Here is a 20,811-nt window from a genome sequence, read left to right as displayed (position 1 = left end):
ACTCCTAATTTATTGCCCTCACTATGCAATAACTTTTCTAACAGCCTCAGCTCTGACTGCATCTAGCATTCCCCTTACTGCAGGACTGAAGCTGCCACAGTAACTCCTACCCCTGGCGCTTCCCCTGCCCATACTGGGGTACTACAACATTTACTGCCACCATTACTGCCCATACCCTACCACTTGCCTTTACTGGCCATATCCACTGCGGCTACTCTTTTTTTCTGTATTTAGTTTACCTATAGTTTGGGCTTTTCCTGAAATTGCATTTTACAGCGTGTAATTGTTGTTGTTGGAAGTTTGTGGCTAAAGGATGGAATAACTATCTGTATACATATCCCTCTCTGGAGCCAGAAAAGTTTTAAAGATATAAAAGATCAGAAAGATTTTTATTGTTTTACTGAAAATCCAAGAAATCAGACAATGCAGGCAGAAAATGTAGCATTAGCACCCTCTGTTGGTTACTGTGGCCCTTTTAAAAGTAATGCCATAGTGCTCCAGCAGGACGGCGCTATAGAGCAGGCAGTGATTGGCTATCGACTACAAAGAGGAATCCAAAGTTTCAGTGCTGAATGATAAAATGATCGGTTGGATCAGGCACGAGTTTGTTAGATATTATATGAACTGTGGATGAAATTCATTTCTAATAAATGAACTGAGCAAAGCACACCATAGGGCTTTATGGTCAGCAAGAATACAGATTGATGGGAGAGGGGGTTACAAAACAGGATAAAACAATTTTTTTTTTCCTTCATCCACTATGGCCATACTTCACAGAGCCTGAATATGGACACGTGGGACAGGCGGCTCCTCTACTGAGGGATTCCTCATTCTAGAGTGAGGCACTTTAGCTGGATGCCTTCCAAGGACAAGAATGAGATCACATCTGAGGGAAAGCGGGCTGGAAATGAGAAATTCTCTCCGGAAGATAATTGTACGTTGATCTTGTCTTTGTCATACTTGAAGCAAATCTGTAAGAAGAAGAAGGCACAGTGTCAGCTTGGGCTTAGCGTGATGGACTATAAAAAGTCAACGAGCGTTGGCCGTAGAGACAAATAGACCCTGCCACCAAGCCATTCATTTCAACAAAAGTCTTTCCATGGAGCGATATGTACTTGTAACGTATTTTATGTGTTCTTTATTTATATGCTGCAGGAAATTGTTAATGGAAAGAAAAACTGGAAGGATGTGCTTCTGTGCTGCAATGTTTTAATGACAGGGTCTCTTTGAGGACAGTGTATCTGTCACCTAGAACAATAACTGGAGCCCTAAAGAGATCAATTGGTGTTGGCCAGTTTGGAGTCCCTGTATGCCAGCCAGTTTGACCCAGGGTTCCATGGAACCTGAAAGTTCCTTCAGAGGTTTGCTAGGGGGTTCCTTGAGCTTTGGCTAATTGACCTCCCATTTGATGATGCCTGCCTATTTTTGGGTCCAACGCCACTTGGCAAATCCAGCTTCCCGACACCAATGGTGTTTTTCACTGTCTGTATGGGTGGCATTTGGACCACCACTGTAAGTGGGGCATTCTTAACACTGGCCACCAATGTAATGGGGCATTGTTTTTCACCGACTGCCAATGAATTGGTTTTATCAGGGGTTCCCCAAGACCTGGAAGTTGTATCAAGGGTTCCCCTGGGGCAAAAAGGCTGAGAAAGGCTGCTAAATGCCATGCCAGCTACACAGTGTCTACAGAAGACAATACATGAAAGTAAGATCTGTGCAGGAGACTCTGGCATTTGGCAGTGAATCCTAGGGGGCAGGGCTTAATGTCAAAGGGGCTGGACTTAACATTTGATGTGTATATAACAATAGGAATGCTACGCTTCTGTTATCTGCTGATCACCATGACCAAACCATGTCTGCAAAGCATCTAATTTTGCTCCTTTTTCTATACTGAATAAAAAAAAAATGTCCCCCTTCCAGGGATCCCAATACATGTCTGTCCTGATTAGGGCCCCGTCTACCACTGTCCTAGCCAGGGCTCTAATTCATATGAATTCTTGACAGGGGTCCCATCTACTATGGCTGACCTGGGTTTAATGAGAAGTATTGGTGAGAATAGGATTATTTTGGGTCAATTGTATCCTATTCTACCCCATAAAGATATAAGCCTTGTCACTTTTAGTTTCTGAGGATTTCTGCCCCCAGAGATGAATTTAGATGAACAGAGCACTCACCAGTTCTGAAATCCATCCACTGTATCCCCTCCAGTACACACATTGGTATCTCCTCTGTATCCCTCCCCACATAACACACACTGGTCCATCCCCTAAAACTCAACCAGCTCCCCCATTGGTCCCTCCCCTGATTCCGCCCCTCAGCACACACATTGGTCTTCCTCTGTATCCACACATTGGTATCTCCTCTATATTCCTCCCAACATAACACACATTGGTCCATCCCCTGAAACTCACCCAGCTCACCAATTGGTCCCTCAACTGATTCCTGCCCTCCGCACACACATTGGCCCCTCCCCCGTGTCCTCTCCTAGCACACACATTGGTCCCTCCTCTGTATCCTCTCCCAGCACACACATTGGTCTTCCTCTGTATCCACACATTGGTATCTCCTCTATATTCCTCCCACCATAACACACATTGGTCCATCCCCTGAAACTCACCCAGCTCACCCATTGGTCCCTCCCCTGATTCGTGCCCTCTGCACACACATTGGTCCCTCCCCCGTATCCTCTCCTAGCACACACATTGGTCCCTCCCCTGTATCCTTTCCCAGCACACAAATTGGTCCCTCCCCTGTATCCTCTCGCAGCACACACATTGGTCCCTCCCCTGTATCCTGTCCCAGCACCCACATTGGTCCCTTCCCTGTATCCTCTCTCAGCACACACATTGGTCCCTCCCCTGTATCCTCTCCCAGCACCTACATTGGTCCCTGCCCTGTATCCTCTCCCAGCACACCCATTGGTCACTCCCCTGTATCGTCTCCCAGCACAAACATTAGTCCCTCCCCTGTATCCTCTCCCAGCACACAAATTGGTCCCTCCCCTGTATCCTCTCCCAGAACACCCATTGGTCACTCCCTGTATCCCTCTCCCAGCACACCCATTGGTCACTCCCCTGTATCCTCTCTCAGCACACAAATTGGTCCCTCCCCTGTATCCTCTCCCAGAACACCCATTGGTCACTCCCTGTACCCCTCTCCCAGCACACCCATTGGTCACTCCCTGTATCCCTCTCCCAGCACCCACATTGGTCCCTCCCCTGTATCCTCCCCCTGCCCACACATTGGTCCCTTCCCTATATCCTCCCCCCAACACACACATTGGTACCTCCCCTGTATCTTGCCTCAGCACACACAATGGTCCCTCCCCTGTATCCCATCCCCGGGACCCACATTGGTCCCTCCATAACAAAGTTATAGTATGACACATATATAATAATAAATACACAAAATAGAAATAAAATGCTATATGAACATTTTGCAAGCCCATAATTCCAACAATCAACGAACTGACCAACAGCAACTATTCGCTGGGCAGCATCTCAGAGCCCACAAAGACAGCATGATGGAATCCATTGGAGGGGCAAATATTGTGGCAAAGCCGGCATACCCTTGACCTAAGGCTCCACTGGCTGCCTACTGCATCTTTCAGAGATTGATACTCTGTTTCCAATATGGACGGAAATGCCATTTTGCCCCATACAACATTTGTCCTGCCCCCCCCAGCGTAGACGTACCGAGGTTTCTGACCCCTCCTGGAAGGGAAAGAAGCTCTCCCTCTGCTCCACTCCCCAGGCGTTGTCCTCCTTCGAGTTGCAGACTATCTTGTGGGTGTCTCCATGAAGGTCAAATCGAGCGTTAAAGTGTAGCAGATAATTCTTGTGATCTTTTCCCAAGTTTATGGCAAATCTAGACAGAAAGAAATGAGAATTATTCTGCTCAGCAGAGATATATTACTCGAGTCGTTCGCCGGCGGTACTCCCATTTGGTTTCAGATGTACTTATGCATTTAATGATAAATCATAATAGCACATTATATAACAATTATATTTTTGAAGATTTAATACGATAAGGGTTTGCTTGAAAAACATTTACAGTATTAAAAAAATGTAGTCCTGGTAATAAATGTCCCCATACCAAGAAATACTTAAGGTGAACCTGCAGCCAGGATATGGACATGCGGTTATTTACATATTTTTAACACACAGTAAGTAAGCTTTAGGACAATCCCTCACTGACCTCTGTAGTTGCAGCCACTGTGGAACAACTCATCCTGAAAGTTCCCAAGAGAAGCAGTGAACTCATTAAAGTCAGGTCTCAGCTCTCTGCTCTCCCATCTTGCTGTGTGCCTGCTGCTGGGAGAGGAAGGAGGTGAGCTGACCAGCTGGGTCACTGCTTCTTGAGGGAGCATGGTAACCTGAACAAATGCTGGAAAAAGGAGCAGGGTGAGCTGAGCTGCTGCTGGGAGAGGGAGCAGGGTGAGCTGAGCTGCTGCTGGGAGAGGGAGCAGGGTGAGCTGAGCTGCTGCTGGGAGAGGGAGCAGGGTGAGCTGAGCTGCTGACTCAAACCTGGGAGAGGGAACAGGGTGAAACTTTTGAGTCACTGCTAGGAGAGGGAACAGGGTGAGCTGAGCTTCTGCTGGGAGAGGAAGCAAGGTGAGCTGAGCTGCAAGTCACTGCTGGTTGATGAAGCAAGGTGAGCTGAGTCACTACCAGGAGAGGGAGCAGGGTGAGCTGAGCTGCTGTGTCCCTTCTCAGAGATTGAGAAAGGTGAGATGAGCTACTGCTGGGAGAGGGAGCAGGGTAAAGCTGTTGAGTCACTGCTAGGAGAGGGAACAGGGTGAGCTGAGCTTCTGCTGGGAGAGGAAGCAAGGTGAGCTGAGCTGCAAGTCACTGCTGGTTGATGAAGCAGGGTGAGCTGAGTCACTACCAGGAGAGAGAGCAGGGTGAGCTGAGCTGCAAGTAACTGCTGGTTGATGAAGCAGGGTGAGTAGGTGCTGGGAGAGGGAGCAGGGTGAGCTGAGTCACTGCTGGTTGATGAAGTAGGGTGAGCTGAGTCAGTGCTGGGAGAGGGAGCAGGGTGAGCTGAGTCAGTGCTGGGAGAGGGAGCAGGGTGAGCTGAGTTAGTGCTGGGAGAGGGAGCAGGGTGAGCTGAGTCAGTGCTGGGAGAGGGAGCAGGGTGACCTCAGCTGCTGAGTCATTGCTTTGGGAGTTAGAAAGGGAAACTAGGCTGAGGAGTTGTACTAGGAGAAGGAGCTGAACAAACAAGTTAAAGTGGTTGTAAAGGCTCAAGTTTTTTTTTTTTTACCTTCATGCATTCTATGCATGAAGGTAAAAAACCTTCTGTGTGCATCAGCCCCCCCAAAACTTGCCTGAGCCCCATCTCGGTGAAGCAATGTGCACGAGAGTGCAGGCTCTGCCGGGGCTCTTCCTGCTCATTGGCTGAGACAGCAGCCATGAGCCATTGGCTCCCGCTACCTTTTATATAACTTTCAATGTGGGAAGGCGAGCTGAGCTGCTTAGTCACTGCTGGGAGAGGGAGATGGGGAAGCTGAGCTGAGAACTCACTACTACTTTGCGAAATTTCACTCCCTTTAGCCATTCCAAGGGTGTCTGAACCTCTAACTAGGTACCTGATAGTGTTTAAAAAGGCTTTTACTGTAAATTTTGGAGATTAATTACTCCACGGTGCCTGCAGCTACAAAGATTAGTGGGGTCCAGGAGGAGAAAAAGAAGACGGAATTTATGTCTTGTTCCCACACCTACAGCACATATTCTGGATGGTGCATCTGGTAGAAGTAAACCATAAAGCTAGTGATATACAGTGGGGAAAGTAATGATTTGATCCCCTGCAGATTTTGTAAGTTTGCCCACTTACAAATAAATGAAGGGTCTATAATTTTTATCATACGTGTATTTTATATGACAGAGACAGAATATCAACCAAAATCCAAAAAATATCAAAATCCAGAAAAAAAACATGATAAAAATGTTATAAATTGAGTTGCAGTTCAGTGAGTAAAATAAGTATTTGATCTCCTACCAACCAACAATAATTTTGGCTCCCACACACTGGCTACAGTATGTGCTCATGTGGTACACAGATTGGTCCTGTCACTGTAAGAAGGAGCTCCTAACTCGTTATGTGTATAAAAGACTCCTGTCCACAGAATCATGGGCAAGACCAAAGAGCTGTCAAAGGACATCAGAGACAAGAATGTAGACCTGCACAAGACTGGGCTAAAAGACCATCAGCTTGGTGAGAAGGAGGCAACTGTTGGAGCGATTATTCGCAAATGGAAGGAATAACCAGCAATCGCCCTCGGTCTGGAGCTCCATGCAAGATTTGGCCTCATGGGGTGAGGATGATCATGAGAAAAGTGAGGGATCAGCCCAGAACTACATGGGAGGAGCTTGCGAATGATCTCAAGGCAGTTGGGACCACAGTCACCAAACAGACCATTGGTAACACAATACACCGCCATGGATTGAAATCCTGCAAGGTCCCCCTCTTCAAAAAGGCACATGTAGAGGCCTGTCTGAAGTTTGCCAATGAACATCTAAAAGATTTATAGAAGGAGTGGGAGAAAGTGCTGTGGTCAGATGAGACCATGATTGAGCTCTTTTGTCAGGACCTGGGCTTGAACCTGGGACCTCTCTTCTGTGTCTGGCGTTGACTCTTTCCACTGAGTTATCTGGGATGCTGGAAAATTCCCTGCCTGATCTATTAGACAATCCTACCCGATCCATTGGACCACCCTGCCTTGTCTCTTGATTGCTGTTGAACCTTGAACTCCTTGTTCCTCCCATGAACTTCCTAAATAAGCCTTGTCTCAGCACTTCCTCTTTGCCAAGTTATTGTGCTTTCTAAGCCAGTGCTCTTGTCGTCCCTGCTGCTGTCCGTATTGTGCTACCACTGGTGATCGACCCTTGGCTTGTTCCTTGACTACTCTACTGCCTGATCCCAACCTGCAACTACTCGTTACTGACCTTTTGGCTTGTTTACTGACCACGCTGCTATTTGATCCTTATCTGCTACTGGACCCCGGCTTGGTCAAACCCTTGTGGGGCAAACCTGAGGACCGCGACCTGGTACTAACATGCAGCTAAATCCATCTCCACCATCAGGAGCTCTGGTGAACACCGGTTAGTACTTAGACTCCGCACCTTAGGTGAGCCTGTGTCATGTGCCGGGGGACTGCCTGTGTGCCTATCTTGTTGGTCGTTGGTAGTCCTGCAACTGCTATAGCATCTGGTCATCAAGCCTGACGCCTGATCGTGACATCTTTGGAATTAACGTGACTCGTCGTGTTTGGAGAAAGAAAAATGCTGACTATGACCCTAAGAACACCATCCCTACAGTCAAGCACGGAGGTGGAAACATGATGCTTTGGGACTGTCTTTCTGCTAAAGGTACAGGCTGACTTTGCCGCATTGAGGGGCCAATGGACGGGGCCATGTATTGTAAAATCTTGGATGAGAACCTTCTTCCCTTAGCCAGAACAGAGAAGATGGGTCATGGATGGGTCTTCCAGCATGACAATGACCCAAAACATACCGCCAAGGCAACAAAGGAGTGGCTTAAAAAGAAGCACATTAAGGTCATGGAGTGGCCTAACCAGTCTCCAGACCTTAATCCTATAGAAAAGTTATGGAGGGAGCTGAAACTTCGAGTTGCCAAGCGACAGCCGAGAAACCTTAAGGTTTTAGAGAAGATCTGTAAAGAAGAGTGGACCAAAATCCCTCCTGAGATGTGTGCAAACCTGCAAGAAACGTCTGACCTCTTTGCTTGCCAACAAGGGTTTCTCCACCAACTACTAAGTCATGTTTTCCTTGGGGATCAAATACTGTCACTCAGTTTATAACATTTGTACCGTGTTTTATTTATTTTTTTCTGGATTTTTGGTTGATTTTCTGTCTCTATCATATAAAATACACCTATGATAAAAATTATAGAACCTTCATTTCTTTGTAAGTGGGCAAACTTACAAAACTGCAGGGGATCAAATCATTATTTTCCACATTGTAAATGTATTCCCTGACAAATAGGATTTTCTGCTAAGATAACCCAAGATGTCTGCCCAACAGTAGATAAAGTGCTTTGAGGTCCCCAGAGAGACATGTGCTTACAAAATATTAATAGCTGAGTCATAATTTTGGATAAAATTGATTATTAAAAATTTGGAGGTGGACATTCCGTTCCCATCCTCCCTTACATATGTGACACTTCTATACGGTGTCATACACCATCAAGAAGTCCTGGAAATCCACCTCCATCGGGTGTAGGCACCATGGCAGGGAGGAAATTCCCGGAGGTCTCTGCTGATCAGACTGATGGAGGGATGTAGGACGGGTAGAGGGAGAGTGTAGAATGGAGTCATTGGATTGTCAGGTGTCATTGGTCAGATGCCAGGTGTCATTCATCAGGTGTCATTCATCAGGTGTCATTCATCAGGTGTCATTGGTCAGATGTCATTCATCAGGTGTCATTCATCAGGTGTCATTGGTCAGATGTCATTCATCAGGTGTCATTCATCAGGTGTCATTGGTCAGATGTCATTCATCAGGTGTCATTCATCAGGTGTCATTGGTCAGATGCCAGGTGTCATTCATCAGTTGGCAGGTGTCTTATGTAATTTGTCAGGTGATTAAGTCATCAGACAACTTGGATTGCGATGACATTTTGTCACAACGTAGAAGGACAAATGTTTGCACTAAAATTTTTTGGAGCGAAACACTTCGATGTCAGGTTTTATTTGAAGTCCGATCAGTAGTCTGGACTATACTGTACACAGAGCTCACCTTTCTACTGTTGTAAGTTGTACTTTTGGCAAGTTGTTGTAATATACAGAGAACAGGCGTATATTGTATAATAAGTAGGCTACAACCATGACCTACCCTTTACAGCCCTCCGGAATGATGGCCTTCACCTCCACACAGTGTCCACTCTGGAGGTTGAGGTGATTTAAGACAACGCCCTGTATAAGAGAAAGGAGAGAATTATTACACCCTGTATAATAGAGGGGGAGGGGTGAGTATTACACCCTGTATAATAGAGGGGGTGGAGTTGAGTGCTGCACCCTGTAAAATGGGGGGGGGGGGGTGATTATTACACCCTGTATAATGGGGGGGGGGGGATTATTACACCCTGTATAATAGAGGGGGAGGAGGTGAGTATTGCACCCTGTAAAATAGGGGGGGGGGGGGTGATTATTACACTCTGTATAATGAGGGGGGGTGAATATTAGATTATAATAGAGAGAGATATTTATTGCACCCTATATAATAGAGAGGGGGTGATTAACACATACTTTTTAATAATAGGGGGTGGGTGATTAATAATAGAGTGGGAGGGGGTGATTATTATGCCCTGTATGATAGAGGGGGAGGATTATCACACTCTGTATACTCTGGGGGGGGGGGGGGTTGTTAGTGATTATTACACCCTGTATAATGGAATGGGAGGGGGAGATTATTACACCCTGTATAATAGGGGGGGGGGGGTGATTATTAGATCATAATAGAGAGAGAAATATTTATTGCACCCTGTATAATAAGGGGGGTGATTATTACACCCTGTATAATAGAAGGGGGGGTGATTATTACACCCTGTATAATAGGGGGGTGATTATTACACCCTGTATAATAGGGGGTAATTATTACACCCTGTATAATAGAGGGGGGTGATTATTACACCCTGTATAATAGAGGGGGGGTAATTATTACACCCTGTATAATGGGGGGGGGGTGATTATTACACCCTGTATAATAGAGGGAGGGGGTGATTATTACACCCTGTATAATAGAGGGGGGGGGAATTATTACACCCTGTATAATAGGGGGGTGATTATTACACCCTGTATAATAGGGGGGTGATTATTACACCCTGTATAATAGAGGGGGGGGGAATTATTACACCCTGTATAATAGGGGGGTGATTATTACACCCTGTATAATAGGGGGGGGGGTGATTATTAGATCATAATAGAGAGAGAAATATTTATTGCACCCTGTATAATAAGGGGGGTGATTATTACACCCTGTATAATAGAAGGGGGGGGGGGTGATTATTACACCCTGTATAATAGGGAGGGGGGTGATTATTACACCCTGTATAATAGGGGGGTGATTATTACACCCTGTATAATAGGGGGTATTTATTACACCCTGTATAATAGAGGGGGGTGATTATTACACCCTGTATAATGGGGGGGGGGTGATTATTACACCCTGTATAATAGAGGGAGGGGGTGATTATTACACCCTGTATAATAGAGGGGGGGGGATTATTACACCCTGTATAATAGGGGGGTGATTATTACACCCTGTATAATAGAGGGAGGGGGGTAATTATTACACCCTGTATAACAGGGGGGGCGGTGATTATTACAACCTGTATAATGGGGGGGGGGGTAATTATTACACCCTGTATAATAGAGGGGGCAATTATTACACCCTGTATAATAGGGGGGGTCATTATTACACCCTGTATAATAGAGGGGGGGTGATTATTACACCCTGTATAATAGAGGGGGGTGATTATTACACCCTGTATAATAGAGGGGGGTGATTATTACACCCTGTATAATAGAGGGGGGTGATTATTACACCCTGTATAATAGAGGGGGGGGTGATTATTACACAGTGTATATTAGAGGGGGCGATTATTACACCCTGTATAATAGAGGGGGGGTAATTATTACACCATGTATAATAGGGGGGGGTGATTATTACACCCTGTATAATAGAGGGGGGGTAATTATTACACCATGTATAATAGGGGGGGGTAATTATTACACCATGTATAATAGAGGGGGGGGGTGATTATTACACAGTGTATATTAGAGGGGGGCGATTATTACACCCTGTATAATAGAGGGGGGGTAATTATTACACCATGTATAATAGGGGGGGTGATTATTACACCCTGTATAATGAGGGGGGGGTGATTATTACACCCTATATAATAGAGGGGGGGGGTAATTATTACACCATGTATAATAGAGGGGGGGTGATTATTACACCCTGTATAATGAGGGGGGGTGATTATTACACCCTGTATAATAGAGGGGGGTGATTATTACACCCTATATAATAGAGGGGGGTGATTATTACACCCTGTATAATAGGGGGGGTGATTATTACACCCCGTATAAGAGAGGGGGGTGATTATTACACCCTGTATAATAGAGGGGGGGTAATTGTTGTACCCTGTATAATAGAGGGGGGTAATTATTACACCCTGTATAATAGAGGGGGTGATTATTACACCCTGTATAATAGAGGGGGGTGATTATTACACCCTGTATAATAGAGGGGGGGTAATTATTACACCCTGTATAATAGGGGGGGGGGATTATTACACCCTGTATATTAGAGGGAGGAGGGTGATTATTACACCCTGTATAATAGAGGGGGGGTAATTATTACACCTTGTATTATGGGGGGAGGGGTAATTATTACACCCTGTATAATGGGGGGGGGTGATTATTACACCCTGTATAATGGGGGGGGTGATTATTAGATCATAATAAAGAGAGAAATATTTATCGCACCCCGTATAATAGAGGGGGGGGTGAATATTACATCCTGTATAACAGAGGGGGGGTGAATATTACACTTTGTATAATAGAAAGGGGGTGTTTATTACACCATGTATAATAGAGGGGGGGGGGTGATTATTACACCCTGTATAATAGATGGGGGGGTAATTATTACACCCTGTATAATAGAGGGGGGTGATTATTACACCCTGTATAATAGAGGTGGGGTGATTATTACACCCTGTATAATAGAGGGGGGGTAATTATTGCACCCTGTATAATAGAGGGGGGTGATTATAACACCCTGTATAATAGGGAGGGGGTAATTATTACACCCTGTATAATAGAGGGGGGTAATTATTGCACCCTGTATAATAGAGGGGGGGGGGGGTGATTATTACACCCTGTATAATAGAGGGGGGGGGGTGATTATTACACCCTGTATAATAGAGGGGGGGGGGGTGATTATTACACCCTGTATAATAGAGGGGGGTGATTATTACACCCTGTATAATAGAGGGGGGTTGATTATTACACCCTGTATAATAGAGGGGGGGGGGGGTTATTACACCCTGTATAATAGAGGGGGGGGGATTATTACACCCTGTATAATAGAGGGGGGGTAATTATTACACCCTGTACACCCTGTATAATAGAGGGGGGGATTATTACACCCTGTATAATAGAGGGGGGGGGGGATTATTACACCATGTATAATAGAGGGGGGATATTATTACACCCTGTATAATAGAGGGGGGGGGATTATTACACCATGTATAATAGAGGGGGGTGATTATTACACCCTGTATAATAGGGAGGGTAATTATTAGATTATAATAGAGAGAGAAATTATTACACATTGTAAAATGGGGAGGGGGGGGTTGTTGTGAATATTACACATTATACAGACACAGAAGAGCCGTCTCTCTCGGTTGAAGTCTCGGCACTTCGTCTATATTTGGGAATTTTGGCGGCGGCGCTGACATCACATTTTGGCATTGTTGGGTCCTTTGTGTGGGGAGCTCAGATATTCAGATATCTCCATCACATCCAATGACAGATCAATGACCGGATAATATACAAATCTTCTCACCTATAATGTTCATGTCATGTATGTCGGCTGCCCAGACCTTTTATAGAAGTTCTAGTTCTCCTATTTATCCCACACAGTCAGACGAGGCCCATTACTGGCCGGCACAACCCGCACCGCGTGTATGATTGCTAATGATTGTGGATTTGGTTTGTACAGTACGAATGTAACTCTAGTCATGATGTTAGTTTGTGGTCACGAGTACATCAGATATCTATTAAAGTGAACTGTCTGGAATATCCCAACCCCCCACCCCCTTCCCCACCCCCGGCTTCCATCCAGGGAAAGAGTTATTGATGCGGCACAATGGATTACCCCGGAGGGGCTGGACGTGCCACGTCTCAGAATAGAACCGTTATATTTATAAAACCGCACCGAGCAACACATGGTTAATATAATCACAGATAGGGAGGGGGAGGCACGGAAATAATGAGTCACCGAGGCCAAGTGCAGAGGAGACGAGAGTCTGTGCCATACCCGTATATACATCTATATACCTAATACTGCCCCACTCTGTGCCAGGACATCACAATTCATGCATCACACCCAAAATAACCTGAATAACTGGAAGGTCAAGAACTAAAATGATTACCTACAGTACACCCAGCAACCCTACACCAATCTATGCCCACACTCAGCAACCCTACACCCACCGCTGCCCACACCCAGCAACCCAACACCAATCTATGCCCACACTCAGCAACCCTACACCCACCGCTGCCCACACCCAGCAACCCTACACCAATCTATGCCGACACCCAGCAACCCTACACCCACCGCTGCCAACACTCAGCAACTCTACACTCACCACTGTCCACACCCAGCAACCCTTCACCCACTACTGCCCACACCCAGCAACCCTTCACCCACCACTGTCCACACACAGCAACCCTTCATCCACTACTGCACACACCCAGCAACCCTACACCCACCACTGCACACACCCAGCAACCCTACACCAATCTATCCCCACACCCAGCAACCCTACACCAATCTATCCCCACACCCAGCAACCCAACACTTAGCAACCCTACACCCACCGCTGCTCATACCCAGCAACCCTACACCCACCACTGCCAACACTCAGCAACCCTACACTCATCACTGCCCACACCCAGCAACCTTTCACCCACCACTGACCACACCCAGCAACCCTTCACCCACTTCTGCACACACCGAGCAACCCTACACCCACCACTGCCAACACTTAGCAACTCTACACTCATCACTGCCCACACCCAGCAACCTTTCACCCACCACTGACCACACCCAGCAACCCTTCACCCACTTCTGCACACACCGAGCAACCCTACACCCACCACTGCCCACACCCAGCTACCCTATACCAATCTATACCCACACCCAGCAACCCTACACCCACTGCTGCCCACACCCAGCAACCCTACACAAATCTATGCCGACACCCAGCAACCCTACACCCACCACTGCCAACACTCAGAAACCCTACACTCATCACTGTCCACACCCAGCAACCCTTCACTCACTTCTGCACACACCGAGCAACCCTACACCCGCCACTGCCCACACCCAGCTACCCTATACCAATCTATGCCCACACAGAGCAAACCTACACCAATCTATGCCCACACCCAGGAAACCTACACCCACCACTGCCAACACTTAGCAACCCTACACTCATCACTGCCCACACCCAGCAACCTTTCACCCACCACTGACCACACCCAGCAACCCTTCACCCACTTCTGCACACACAGAGCAACCCTACACCCACCACTGCCCACACCCAGCTACCCTATACCAATCTATACCCACACCCAGCAACCCTACACCCACCACTGCCCACACCCAGCTACCCTATACCAATCTATACCCACACCCAGCAACCCCACACCCACTGCTGCCCACACCCAGCAACCCTACACCAATCTATGCCGACACCCAGCAACCCTACACCCACCACTGCCAACACTCAGCAACCCTACACTCATCACTGTCCACACCCAGCAACCCTTCACTCACTTCTGCACACACCAAGCAACCCTACACCCGCCACTGCCCACACCTAGCTACCCTATACCAATCTATGCCCACACCCATCAAACCTACACCAATCTATACCCACACCCAGCAAACCTACACCTACCACTGCCCACACCCAGCAACCCTATACCAGCCTATGCACATACCCAGCCACCCAACACCCACCACTGCCCACACCCAACAACACTACACCCACCACTGCCCACCTCCAGCAACCCTTCACCCACCACTGCCCACACCCAGCAAGCCTACACCCACCACTGCCCAAACCCAGCAACCCTTCACCCACCACTGCCCACACCCAGCAACTCTACACCCATGACTGCCCACATGCACCAAACTTATACCCACCACTACCCACACCCACCACTTCCCACATGCAGCAACCCTATACCCACCACTACCCACACCCACCACTGCCCAAACTCAGCAAACCTTCACCCACCACTGTCCACACACAGCAACCCTATACCCAGCAACCATACACCCACCACTGCCCACACCCAATAACTCTCTACCTACCACTACCCACACCCAGCAACCCTACACCCACCACTGCCCACACCCAGCAACACTATACCTACCACTGTACACACCCAGTAACCCTCTACCCACCAATGCCCACACCCACCTGCATTATAAAAACCAATGCCCACACCCAGCAGCCCTCTACCCACCGCTTCCTAAAACCCACAATCTCCATTTGCCCAGCTTTTGCAGCTCCCGCCGGTGCTCATACTCACGTCAGCTGCCATCGTGCTCTTCTAGCAGAGAAACTTGTGAACAGCTGCACTTCTACTTCTTCATATATAGGACGTCTGCTCAGCCAGGAGGAGGGATCACCCCTCCCAGCGCTCCCTGGACTGAGAATTGTTCCAGAACCCTTCATTACAGAGAATGAATGGAAATGAGAGTACAGTGTGACTGGGCATTCCTCTATGATGTCATCACTGACCACATACAGCAAGGGGACAAAGGATGACCATCCTCATCAAAGGATACAAGCCAGGCAAACTCCTTCCTACAATACAAAGTAACAAATTACATTACATGAGATAATATCACATCACCTGAGACACATGACATCACATGCAATGCGTGGCATCAAATGAGACGCACGCCATCGCATGAGACACATGACATCACATGCAATGCGTGGCATCAAATGAGACGCATGCCATCGCATGAGACACATGACATCACATGCAATACGTGGCATCAAATGAGACGCACGCCATCGCATGAGACACATGACATCACATGCAATGCGTGGCATCAAATGAGACGCACGCCATCGCATGAGACACATGACATCACATGCAATGCGTGGCATCAAATGAGACGCATGCCATCGCATGAGACACATGACATCACATGCAATGCGTGGCATCAAATGAGACGCATGCCATCGCATGAGACACATGACATAAAATGGGACGCATAGCTATAGAAAATGCATTGATTACTGTAAAAATGTCACTGGCAGGGAAGGGGTTAACACTAGGGGGCCGATCAAGGGGTTAACTGTGTTCCCTAGTGTGTGTTCTAACTGAAGGGGGGAGGGGACTGTGTAGGGGAGATGACAGATCGTATGTTCGTACTCTGTATGAACACACGATCTGTCTGTTCTCCCCTCAGAGAACCGGGGTCTGTGGGTGTTTACACCCACAGATCCCGGTTCTTTGTGTGTCCCAAGCGATCGCGGGTGCCCGGGGGTGATCGCGACCGCCAGCCACTCGTATCGGCTCCGTGGGTGAGCAAGGGGGCATGCGCACACCCCTAGTGGCCAAATCTAGAAGCGACGTAACATAACGGTTATTCGCGCAGCCGAGCCAAGTTGCAGCAGTAAAACTGCGGCGGCTGGTCGGCAAGCGGTTAAATCAGATGCATGGCATCACATTAGACTTGTCATTACTGTTTATACTGTGGGGGGGGGGGAGGGGTCCTGGCACACCAAGGTGTCCTCCCATATTGGATGTTCTCCACTTGTCCTGGAGGAAGGACAACTCACGTATTTGAGACAAAAAGATTTTTTTGTCTCACCAATATGTATTTTTCCTGTTGTATTGAACAGTATTAAGATTACTATTTGTTCTTTTCTATGCTGACATCTAGTGGTGGTTTAGGGCCACTAAAACCTGTTGACTTATGATTTGGTATCTCCCCGAGTTCCGCCCTCCTTTTTAGTGCTAGTTGGTGCAGCTCTAGACAGACCCTCCAGCGTTTCTTCCACGTTCCCTCAGTCAGTTCTTTGCAAAGACAGAATGTAGGAAAGTAATTATTTTCTTACACTTTTTAAAAGACTGAACAAACATCTTCTGTACTGCCCTTATCTGAAATTAAAATTGTGGGATCAGCTTATGCTGACTTCTGTATTGATGAGTTAAGCTGCCTATGGATGGTGCCAAGTCAGCAGTTGATTAAAGAAGACTGGGTCTATTGAAGTATGTCAATGCATAAAACAGCATTTGAAACAGAACGCCGATACACCATGAAATGTTCCTGTTTTCTGCTGATACAAAGTCTTCTTTCATTTAACAAAAAGTTTCATATTATTGCGCATTGAAAAAAAATACAGTTCACACAGCAGGGGAGGTAATACTGCGGTATATGTAAGAGCTATAAAAATGTGTGATAATAATAATAGTGTGTGACTGTGGTGGGGCCCAATCTGATGTGGCTCGCCACCTCCTGCTCTTGGATGGCGGGTCAGCAAACCTGGAGCGCGGGTTCCAGACCCGCCATCCCCGAGCATCAGTGTGAAGAACATAGCCGACAGTAGAGGAAGCGGAGCCGATGCTTCCTGTATGGCGCCGGCTCTTGTCATGGGAGGAGTGATACCAAATGTACTCCGCCTGTGACAGTTCCCAGCGCGATACAGGAAGCATCAGCTCTGCTTTCTACTGCAGACGCATGCTCCTGTCACACTGATGCTCGGGGATGGCGGGTCGGGAACCCGCGATGTGGGACAGCAGCCACCAGGGGTACCCCCGGCAGTACCCACCAGCAAAAGCCACTGGCAGTGCCAGCTGGCAGTAGCCACCAGCAGTACCCACCAGCAGTGCCCACTAGGAATACCCACCAGCAGTACTTACCGGCAGTACCAGCCAGCAGTGTCCACCAGCAATACTCACCAGCAGTGCCCACTGGCAGTACCCACCAGCAAAAGCCACTGGCAGTGCCAGCCGGCAGTAGCCACCAGCAGTACCCACCAGCAGTGCCCACTAGGAATACCCACCAGCAGTACTTACCGGCAGTACCAGCCAGCAGTGTCCACCAGCAATACTCACCAGCAGTGCCCACCGGCAGTACCCACCAGCAAAACCCACTGGTAGTACCAGCCGGCAGTAGCCACTGGCAGTACCCACCAGCAGTGCCCACTAGGAATTCCCACCAGAGGTACTACCGGCAGTACCGGCCAGCAGTGCCCACCGGCAATAACCACAAGCAAAACCCACTGGCAGTGCCAGCTGGCAGTAGCCACCGGCAGTACCCACCAGCAGTGCCCACTAGGAATACCCACCAGCAGTACCTACCGGCAGTACCAGCCAGCAGTACCCAACGGCAGTACAAGCCAGCAGTGCCCACCGGCAGTACCCACCAGCAAAACCCACTGGCAGTACCAACCGGCAGTACCCACCAGCAGTGCCCACTAGGAATACCCACCAGTAGTACTTACCAGCAGGACCAGCCAGCTGTGCCCACCAGCAGTGCCCACCGGCAGTACCCACCAGCAGTACCTGCCCCGGAGGACAGCCATTAGCAGCCGCCAGCCATACCCACCTGGGGGATAGCAGCAGCCAGTGATACCTGCAGGAATCCTGAGGAAGAAGTGAAGATTGAGGTCAGTTGAGGTGCAGGTACCGCAGTTTATCAGTGTGAAAGCAGCCTTAGGCCCCGTTTCACACGATCGGTCCGATCGGGTCCGCCTGTCTGTTTTTTCATGCAGATCCAACCTTCACCTCTATAGAGCGGTAGATGTAAAAAGACCCACCTATCTCCAATGCGATCTGCTTAGAAAAAAACAGAAGCAGATCCGTCCCCTTCTGTCTGGGCGGATCGGAGAGCCTGTAGAGTAGAGCAGGCTGTGTCCGTGTCTGCTCTGCGAATGCAGAGTGGACACAGACCTGTCATCTGCCCGCTCCACTCATTGTGGCCCGCGACCGGTTTCCAAGTCGCAAAAGTGGCCTTCGCTCCTCAAAAAGTTGGGCACCCCCTGCATTAGAGTGTAAGCTCCTCTGCTGCAGATACTAATGTATGGACTTAGTGTTCTCTGTACAGCACTGCGGTATATGTCAGAATTATATAAATGTATAATAATAGTGTGTGACTGTGGGGGGGACATTAGAGTGTAAGCTCCTCTGGTACAGAGACTGATATGACTGGCTCATTGTTCTCTGTACAGCACTGCGGTATATGTCAGAGCTTTTTAAAGGTGAAATAATAATGGTGTGTGACTGTGGTGGGGACATTAAAGGGTGTACAGGAAGATTTCACATTGCAGATTCTGCAGATGTGTGAGTTGGCGGAAGTGAAGGCAGTTTTTCTTGTGGTTTGGCTGCTCTCTCTGTGTGTCATGTGGAGATATCCAGGGGGCACAAATCCGGGACATTCACTGAAATGTGACAGTCATGGGGACACAGAGAGGTGACACCCGGGAGGAGGATCACACCCGGGCCCATACATTGTACAACACACAGGTTTTCCTGTACATAAGGCTCATAGTAGATGAGGAGTGGTCTGTGCTGTGTGTTCTATGCACACTGTACTTATTGTGCACCTGGGTGGCTTGGGACATCTATGCACCTGGCTGTGGATGTTGAATGATGTCTGTACACCTGGCTATGGGTAGCATGAAATATCTGTACACATGGCTTTGAGTGCTGTGAGCATAGACATGTGCAGGGGGTGTGCCAGGTGTGCCTGGGCACACCCTAATCCAGGGGGGTTGGCAACTGGTAAAGGTGCCTGTACCGATCGGCAGGTGATTGGTAGATCATAATCCTTCCATGGCGACTCCCGGAACCTTGACACGAGGGGCAATGGGAGGGCGACACTTACTGTATCTGATCTGTATATTCCTCCTGCAGCCACTGAAAGTCTGCTTCTCCTTCTCTCCCTCCTGCTGGCATTCAGCGGCTGGAGGAGGAATATACAGTGGATCGGTACCAGTAAATGCTGTCGCTCTTACTGTGCGTGTTCTTTTTCTTTTATTTAATACCAATCGCTCACCGGATTCATGCATAACCGATGCATAGCAAACTTTTTACTATGCTTCAGTTTGTGAATGAATAGGAAGCTGTTCAGCACTTCCCATTCATTCACTGTCCAGAGCAGCCGACACTGCAGAGAAAGGGACTGGGAAATCTCTGTCCTCAGTCCCTTCCTCTGACTCAAAAGCGAAACATCATGGGTGGTTTTAGGCCCCTGATATTTCAATAAAAAATAAATAAAAAAATATTGTAAAAAAAAAAAAAACTACTGACACAGTCCACAGCTCTGCTTTTTTATAATATACTATATATATATATATGTTGCCTCACAACCTGGAATTATCATGGATTGTTTGAGGATTTGCATCATTTAATTTACAGAACTTGTCCACAACTTTGAAGATTTTTGTTTTTATTTTTTTATTGTGAAGCAAACAGCAAATAGGACAAAATAACAGAAAAAGTCAATGTGCATAACTATTCACCCCCCTAAAGTCAATACTTTGTAGAGCCACCTTTTGCGGCTATCACAGCTCCAAGTCACTTTGGATAAGTCTCTATGAGCTTGCCACATCTTACCACTGGGATTTTTGCCCATTCCTCCTTGCAAAACTGATCCAGCTCCTTCAAGTTGGATGGTTTGCGCTTGTGAACAGAAATCTTTAAGTCTGACCACAGATTTTCTATTGGATTGAGGTCTGGGCTTTGACTAGGCCATTCCAACACATTTACATGTTTCCCCTTAAACCGCTCAAGGGTTGCTTTAGCAGTGTGTTTGGGGTCCTTGTCCTGCTGGAAGGTGAACCTCCGTCCTAGCCCCAAATCACACACAGAGTGGTACAGGTTTTGCTCAAGAATATCCCTGTATTTAGCACCATCCATCTTTCCCTCAACTCTGACCAGTTTCCCAGTCCCGACTGCTGGAAAACATCCCCACAGCATGATGCTGCCACCACCATGTTTCACGGTTGGGATGGTGTTCT

The 20,811-nt window shown here is 47.7% G+C and overlaps 1 protein-coding gene across 1 annotated transcript; it reads right to left on the bottom strand.

Annotated features, from left to right (window-relative positions):
- Positions 1 to 370: 370 nt before the first annotated feature.
- On the bottom strand, positions 371 to 15,496 carry LOC141102755 (galectin-1-like). Its single transcript, XM_073591732.1, has 4 exons — positions 15,359 to 15,496; positions 8,859 to 8,938; positions 3,699 to 3,870; positions 371 to 971 (listed from the first exon to the last, which is right to left on the bottom strand). Exons 1-4 carry the CDS (start codon positions 15,368 to 15,370, stop codon positions 828 to 830), a joined length of 408 nt encoding a protein of 135 aa, XP_073447833.1. The 5' UTR covers positions 15,371 to 15,496; the 3' UTR covers positions 371 to 827.
- Positions 15,497 to 20,811: the final 5,315 nt, after the last annotated feature.

The sequence above is a fragment of the Aquarana catesbeiana genome, linkage group LG07 (genome assembly GCF_042186555.1).
Source record: "Aquarana catesbeiana isolate 2022-GZ linkage group LG07, ASM4218655v1, whole genome shotgun sequence".
NCBI classification, from domain to species: domain Eukaryota; kingdom Metazoa; phylum Chordata; class Amphibia; order Anura; family Ranidae; genus Aquarana; species Aquarana catesbeiana.
This window is presented reverse-complemented; position numbering and strand designations above follow the sequence as displayed.